This window comes from Diachasmimorpha longicaudata, chromosome 12 (assembly GCF_034640455.1).
Source record: "Diachasmimorpha longicaudata isolate KC_UGA_2023 chromosome 12, iyDiaLong2, whole genome shotgun sequence".
NCBI classification, from domain to species: Eukaryota; Metazoa; Arthropoda; class Insecta; order Hymenoptera; family Braconidae; genus Diachasmimorpha; species Diachasmimorpha longicaudata.
In genome coordinates this window covers 6,369,165-6,377,270 of record NC_087236.1, presented here as the reverse complement: position 1 = coordinate 6,377,270, position 8,106 = coordinate 6,369,165, and the positions used below count along the sequence as shown (strand labels likewise).

At 44.7% G+C, this 8,106-nt stretch overlaps 2 protein-coding genes across 2 annotated transcripts; one reads left to right on the top strand and one right to left on the bottom strand.

The window, feature by feature from the left end:
• Positions 1-36: 36 nt before the first annotated feature.
• Positions 37-3,482, bottom strand: LOC135168168 (uncharacterized). Its single transcript, XM_064132106.1, has 3 exons — positions 1,204-3,482; positions 909-1,110; positions 37-757 (listed from the first exon to the last, which is right to left on the bottom strand). The coding sequence occupies exons 1-3, from the start codon at positions 2,878-2,880 to the stop codon at positions 480-482; spliced, it is 2,157 nt and encodes a 718-aa protein (XP_063988176.1). The 5' UTR covers positions 2,881-3,482; the 3' UTR covers positions 37-479.
• Positions 3,483-4,553: 1,071 nt separating this feature from the next.
• Positions 4,554-7,828, top strand: LOC135168170 (scavenger receptor class B member 1-like). The gene is made up of 4 exons (XM_064132110.1): positions 4,554-5,624; positions 5,946-6,220; positions 6,286-6,547; positions 6,784-7,828. The coding sequence occupies exons 1-4, from the start codon at positions 4,956-4,958 to the stop codon at positions 7,126-7,128; spliced, it is 1,551 nt and encodes a 516-aa protein (XP_063988180.1). The 5' UTR covers positions 4,554-4,955; the 3' UTR covers positions 7,129-7,828.
• The last annotated feature ends 278 nt before the right edge of the window (positions 7,829-8,106 follow it).

Below are 8,106 nucleotides of genomic sequence, written 5' to 3'. Positions count from 1 at the left end.
GCCAGGGGCTGGTGAATTCATTAACACACACATCTATTAAAGTTTGATAACAGTTTTTATTATTATACCAACGGATGCATCTTAATTCTACATTATGAAAATCCTTCATTACGTATAACTTGTCCTTACGCACTTCCATCTGAGTTAGGTCACGTTACTGCACTTCAAATTAACGTGATGTAATGGATTACAAGTCTCGTACCAGTTGATGCTTCAATAAATATAATTCTTACAAGAGTACTGATGAGTACAAAATAAATTCTCAATTGAAGTGGAACTGAACCGAATCATGAGAGAACCCATCATTAATTACTGAATTGGATTGGATGAGTACACTAGGTAATTGGCGAAATAATATACGTCCACCAAAAAAATTATTAAAATGTCCAATGGTAATCACCGACTTGCAATTAATATAAATTTCTGCAAAAAAAATTGAAAAACGCACTCGTCACCTACAATTTCCCAGCAGTCTCCTCCTACTTCATTGATTTAGTCAAGAAGTCTTTCAAGGAGACGTGTTTGGTGTCGTCAATCAGATGGTGACACATGTGCCCCGAAAAGTTGGGGAGATTAGGTTTAGCTCCACTGATGAGCAACTCCCTGGCTATTTCTAGTTTATCGTTTTCGAGGGCGTGAAATAGTGCAGTTCTTCCTGATTTCCCATCGCGAATGTTGACATCTGCGTCAGCTGCTATCAGAGCTATCACACCATCGTAGTTTCCAGTCTGGCAGCAGTGATGGATTGCAGCGAATCCTCGAAAGCGAAAACGAGTAATTACAGATGATTTATTAGAGATTATGTAATTAAATTTCATGGGGATTTAATTGGGTTCTAAAATAGAATAGTTGGTGATAAGAGCCCAGATAACAAGGGATTTGTGTTTCTTATGATAATTAATATTTACCACTTGAGTCGAGGTAGTCAAGAGTCCTAGGTGTTGGTGCATGTTTGATGAGCAGAGGGAGACAGGACAGTCCCTCTCTGCTGGCCATTGTCAAAGCTGAATCATGTGCTCTTGCTGATGACGTTGGATTCGCCCCAGCGTCGAGTAGCAGGTGAATTATGTATTGTAACCTGGAGAATTTTATCGCCAATTCCAGACTCGACTGGTGGAAAAAATAAATTATTATTTTCACTATTTCTTGTCTCGAAGTAAACAACATTTTAATTACGTTCTTCATTCATCAAAATCAACCCACCTGTCCCTCCTGCGTAGGTATATCCACACTGATCTTGCAAGCCTTCAAAAATAGCAACTGTTTCTTGAGCGAACGCACGTCGTTATCTAGAACAGCCCTATGAATCGCGAGTAGTCCATTCTCATCATACTTCTTGACATTTTCAAAGTCCCTCTGCAGTTGGCTGTACAATTTCTTGGTCCCAGGATCGTATTTCATGATATTCCTCACCTTCATCACTCTCTCATCCTCACGATCAAGCTTATTGAGCATGAAATCTAGTTCATATCCATCGAACGCCAGCCTCCCGTTCTCACTGGTCATCTTCCACCTGTCCTCCTTCATGTCCGATTGTCTCTCCGTCAGAGAAATCCTCTCCAGTCCCTCAACGTCCTCGCAAGCCCTGACGAAACCGTTCCTTTCCTTATCCAGAAGGGAGAACACCTCAGTCTGCGTCTCAGAATCCTTCACAGAAATCTGCTCAACAGCTTTCTTGGGAATGAGTCTCTCGACACCGATGCCCACGCTCCTGAGGGCTTCCAGGGCCTTGTTCCTCAGTTCAACATCAGGTAGGGATCTCAGGGCCTCTCCCAGGACACTCAAATCATTCCCATCGACGTCATTAGATTCCCCTTCGCTTCTATTAACCGGGGAGTCGTGGTCCTGCTGAACAATATTCGTGCTGTCGCACTCGGATCTTGTGGATCCAGTGGAGGTACTCGGTTCTTTCTTCTCTCTCCTGAGGAGATTAACACGTCCCAGGGAACTTCTCACCAGCCTGACGGTCCCATTGGGAGTTTCCACAGGCTCCTGGCCGGGCAATTTCACCCCGGGAAGGGCCCCCAAGGTCTCCTCATCAGGCACAATGTAGTACATGTCATTCTCTCCGCTCACTGGCTCCAAGGCATCCAACTTGATGATTTTGCTGGAGTCCAGCCGAGCGACAGGTGCCTCCAACGACTTTCTTTTACTCGTTATCAAGTCCTCACTGCTTCGCTTCCCTCCGTTCAGCTTCTCCGAAACCAGACCACCCACCAGCTTGATCTTCATGCCAGATGACAGTGTCCTCGGGTTCTTGCTGTTGACACTCCCAATCCTCTGGATCTTCTTGAAGTCCAGGGACCCAGGAGTCGTCGGGTCAACAGGCCCATCGGTTGCCACTTTGATCTGCTGGCCAGCCCCGGTCTGCAGTGTGTAGTTCTTTCCGTTGACTATCACTGGAGATATGGGAATCAGGACACCGTGGGATGCTGACTGATCACTGGCTCTCACCTCCTGTACCGGTTTCGAGAGGTACTTGACGGAGGACAGGGCAGTTGGGTGGATCCCTGAGGCCTTCAGGGGGAGCTGGGGGGTTTCTGGACTGATGCTCTTCAGCATCGAGAGGGCATTTTCACTCTTCAATTGAGGGAGTACCTGCACGTCGAATTCACCCAAGTCCCTACCATCTGGAGATTTCAGCTTCAGCTTTTGAAGTTTGTTGGTTGGATCAATTTTTCCGGATTTTATCTTCAGGTTTATGGTGGACGGGGCACCACAGGATCTCTCCAGGGTCACGTTCATTGAAGGCTTTTTCACTTCGTTTGCCATGCTGGGGTAGGCCTGGGGCAGCATGAACTCCCGGACACATTCAGTTAACTTTAGGGTGGGAGTGGAGGGAGCTGATCGTTTGCGCTTTTTGGAGTCAGGATTATCCATCGTTTTTTTGTGAAGTCATTTATTTTGAGAAAATGACAGTCCCCAAAACTGGGAAGATTTTGCTGCTCCTTGTGAACCAATTTCGAGAACAATCTACTCGATTCCAGAGTAGAGAATTAATTTTGTGTGTTAAACGCTTGGGTATTGATACCCATTTATTTATTAGAAGAACATTTAGTTATGGTTTAGTGAATTTTAACGACTGATAATTATTTATCACATGATTTAGGCAGTTTTTATTAACTTCGTTGTTCACAAGTAACTGAAATTGGTGGAGACACGCTGTGACGAGTTCGATTCTCGAGAAAAGAAAGGGGGAATTACTGACTTACTGCGAAACGCATAAAGAAGGACATCCCTGTCGAGACGACTATTCTGCCACAGGTTAAGCACACAAGAATTTTTCACATTCAGGAACGCCACTACCACGATTTTATTATTTAATATTATATTTTTAATCGTGGAGCACGAGTTATTTTAATTCTTAACTTAACATTGGCACATTTGACTTTTCAGAATGTTTCGTTCGTTTATTTACTGGTCAACGCGCTCCACACAGATATGCAATCGTAAGTCTGGTTAACCTCAATTATTCTCATTGGTCAGTTGGGGTGAAGCTGGCCAATGGTTGGGCGAGAGACATTGGAGGCATTTACACTGTATCGTCGTTCTGTGATTACACAGTATAGATGGGGAACATTTAAAATTCTACGAGGCGTGGAGGTTTCGCCTGTGACAGACAGAGGTCACTTGGCCCCTGAATATTGTCCTTTCGGCTGCCGCGAAAAATTAAATTGCCAAAAAAATTTCTTTTCAAATGATTTTTTTTTCCTCAAAATTTTGAACGAAAAATTGTATTTTAATTTTCAAGCGAAATTATTCTACATAATCGTCTCACAAGAAATGACATTGCTTTACAATTTTTTATCGAATAATATCCATCATTAATCGATCAATAAATAGTTCAGCTTAATCTGCCTATTGAATTATTACTTGTCTGATCAATTAGATATTCGGAATAACAATTGCGACATGCGATTGGCCTACGTCGTGCATCAGACGATTTATTTTCCTTCAATCACCGTTAACTGGATAAATTGGGTGGTGGTATGTCTATCTCTCCGGATAAGTGCAATATACCGGGATAGTCTGCTGCGATTTACTTTTATTGTTACAAAACTGTCATTAAAAGAAGTTGAAAAAAATTATTGTGACTGGAGATAAACTGTCCCCGTGTCACTTCCCCTCTGTCGCGAATCGTAAGTGTAACGTAATGTCTGAGGGCTCGTAATCAGTCATAGACACTAAAAAAATTATCACCCAATTTTTTTTACTGGTAAATAGATTTCGTTCAATTTTTACTGATTACGTCTTGGTAATTGGTGCATGATTTGTTGCATCGCGAAATTACCGAGTGTTTAATTAATAAAAAAAATAATTGAGGAGCTGATATTGGGAGGAAAAATTATTGACGAGGATTTTTTCGAGGAATGTGGAGAAATTAAATAAATAAATATCTTCGCATTGTTCGGGGCATTCTCAGACACCCTAATCTTCCCCTTCCCCTTCCCCTACTGTCAATTACTTACCCGTTAAGACTGTTTTGACTGCCGGGGCGTTTAAAGAAGCCCCGTCCTAAGCACATCTCGCCAGTGATTATCACCGAGGTGCGCTCTCAAGGGTCAGTTCCCAGGCGAAGGTTATCACTCAATTGGAATGAAAAACCTCGCGAAGAGGAGACGATCATTCTTGTACGACGGATACCCGTCGCTGCCGTCAGTCAGGCCAGAGCCATTTGCCGATTCACTCGGTCCTCAACAGGACAATTAGTTCCGGAGTTCCATAACTGATAATTTAAATAACTCATCACCGAGCGGTCTTCAATTAAATAATGAGATTAATCACATAATTATAACTGAAGCATGAACAGTCCCTGAATTAAAAAAAAAATCGATCGTTCGCGGGATTAAAAAACGAATCGTCTCTTCAGGAACAGTTCAGAGATTAAAAAAAATATATCGCGCAGTTATAAACAAATTCCCGAGATTTATTGAGCGATAAAGTGGTGCGTAAGGATGACGCAAGTCCATGGAGACCCGGAGACCTGTGCGTCACTGGCCCAGGGGACATGTCGCAGTCAAAAGTGTCTAATTGCTTCGCTGATATCGATCGCGATCTCCAGCCTAATTATCTTCATAATCTTCACCTGGACAACCTTCTTCCCCGACGCGATAATATCGAACCTGGTGGTCACCGAGGACTCCCCCATGCTGGAGTGGTGGGTGCGTCCGCCCATCCGAGCGGTCTACAAAATTCGCGTTTTTAATTACACGAACGTCGAGGAGTTCACGCGGGGAGAGGATGTGAAGCTGAAAGTCCAGGAGGTCGGCCCTTACATCTACAGGGAGACCCTGACGCGGGTGAATACGGTGTTCTATCCGAATGGTACCCTCTCCTTCCAGGAGAAACGATCCTTCCAGTGGGAGGGGGGTAGTCCGGACGACGATGTCGTCGTTGTACCGAATATTCCACTACTGACGACGATGGCCTTCGCCAGGGACATGTCTATTGTGACGCAGCTGGGGCTGACTGTTGCTATCAGCACCTTCGTACCGAAGATATTTGTGCCACTTCCGGTTGGGGGGTTCCTCTGGGGGTACGATGATAAGCTCTTCAACGCCGCGAAACCCCTCCTCAGCTTCCTCGGGGAGGTGCCCATGGAGAAGTTCGGAGTGCTGGCGATGGTAGGTCAGGGGGTGTGGAGGTGAGGGAAACAGTCTGGGGGTAAGTGGGAGGGTTGTAGACGAGAGTGGGGGGAGATTTAGGGGATGATACAGAGGAGACTCGAGAAATTCTACAAAAAAAAAAATTTCCAATTCTTTGGGACCCTTCAGGGACAAATGACAGGGACTTGGGGAGGTCTGGGGGTGCCCTGAGGGTATTTAATGATTTTTAGAATAATTAGTTAATGAAAATTGAAGGGATCGGCTGTTTTTTTATTTATTTTTAGTCACTGGCGTCGCGGGCATGTGAAGAGACACTTGAATTTGTTTAAATTATTTCAGAAAAAGGGAGTATCGAAAGACGTATTGACAATGCACACCGGTGAGGGGGATCTATCGAAGATGGGGATGATCGAGCGTGTGAACGGCAGGGAGATCCGCAATATGTGGGGGGACGACGACTGCGACAAAGTCCACGGCTCCGCGGGTTTTCTCTATCCACCTGAAATGTACCGAAACCAGTCGAGGTCTTTAGACATTTACGCAGCTGACATGTGTCGTACTTTCAAGCTCGACAGAGCGGGGGAAGCATCGTCATATGGAATCCCAACGATCAGGTGAGGATCGTGCCGCCTCCAGGTGTTAAAAATCCTTTCGCTGGTTAAATAAAAAATTTCTCTAGCTTCAAACCTCCGTTGGACGGCTTCAACTTCTCCCCTGAGAAGGGCCACTGCTTCTGCCCCCGGAAGTCGAAGTACAGAGTGAATGCATCCGATCGAACGTGCCCCCCGAAGGGAATCTTCAACATCTCGGCGTGTGCCCTGGACACCCCGATGGTGGTCTCCTTTCCCCACTTCCTCGGAGGGGAGTCCAGTCTGTTCGCCAACATCGAGGGGCTGAACCCTGTCGCTGACCTCCACCAGTCCCACCTGGAGCTCCACCCGGTGAGATTCAATTCAGTTTCAATATAAACGGTGGGTCTAAAGGCCCTATTACAATCGATTATTTTACCTGGGGTGATAAGGGGGCGGTATCGGTGGATTTGAGACGCAATTTGTGGAGAAAAATTATTTCTAATCACTTTAGAATTAAATTCCGGAGAAAATTAATGATAATACCATTCAAATTAACTGATAATAATTTTCTAATGTCATAATTTTGTTAATAAAAATTGCTACAGAGACTGGGACTTCTGATTGGCGGTCACTCGAGAATCCAGATAAACGTGGAAGCGCGAAAAGCGACTGGAGTCCCCTTCCTCGAGAACATAAAGCACGGGCAAATCCTGCCGATCCTGTGGATTGAAATCGGCATCGACTCGATGCCGGAGACCATCCTGAGCCTTCTAACTCACGCATACTTCACCGTGGGCCTCGTGGAGGCCTTCTTCCAGTGGGGAAGCCTCCTCGGCGTCCTGTTCTCCACGTCAGGGCTGTTGTTCCTCCTTCAGAGAAATCAGAAGCGCCACGCGGTTCTCAAACGGAACAGATCGGGCCAGGACAAGCTCCTCCAAGAGAGTGGATGAAGGCCGACGAGCTTTCGGGTAGTGAAAAATTATCAGAAACAATTCGGAAAGAGATGAAACGATTCTCTAGAGGAAGAGTCTTCTACCAGTCGGGGGACACGAGACGTCTTCTCCGTTTGAATCTCCCGGTGACGATAGGTCGTTCGTTTTTTTTGTCTGATGACGTAGGGGAGTTGTGATAAGACTGTTAAGTTAAGAACTGCTGTCTCAGTAATTTATTTAATGTCCCTCAGGTCTAGTGCAGTAGTGAGTGGTAAAGTGATGAGTCGAGTTATCTCGCAGTCGAGTTTTCGAACGATAACTCCGAATCTGAAGGAGATAACGCAATTTTCGATCAGACATCAATTGTAGAGCTTGAATTGTGCCGTAAAAAGTGTCGTAAGAAAAATTTTGATATCTCTGTTAGATTCCTAGATATTAATGAAAAATTGGTCGAGAGTCAGACGAGTCGAAATATGGAAGACTAGATCAGCCGATTATTCCACCGTTAAATTGTCAAGAATTATTCAACAATTTCGATCAATTGCGTAATTCCATAACACGAGAGATCGCCAGACACTCTCTTAGTATTCTCGTGCGATAAATAAATTAGCTAGGTTACAAACGAGGATTAATTGAATTGTAAATGGACAACTAGTTGATAATTACATTAATGTATCTGTATAAAATTCTGATGAGATTAAATCCTGAACTTGTGCAATTGTTTATTGTCGATGATTATTCAGGGAACTGGGGATATCACCCGGGAGGGGGCTGAGGGCTGCATGCAAGCTCTGCTGTCTGTGCGATTATTTATTATTAGTTGGTAATCAGTTCTTATCGGGCATTGCAGACATTATGTTTGTCGAGAACCTCGAGGAGATAAACTCGGGTATCGGGGTAATCTCGTGCTGGGTGGGGGAACGGGGGTTTCCTATCGGTTAGTCGGACGATTTGAGCTTGTGACCTGCTGGTAAATTGGTCGACCAATCGAATTAT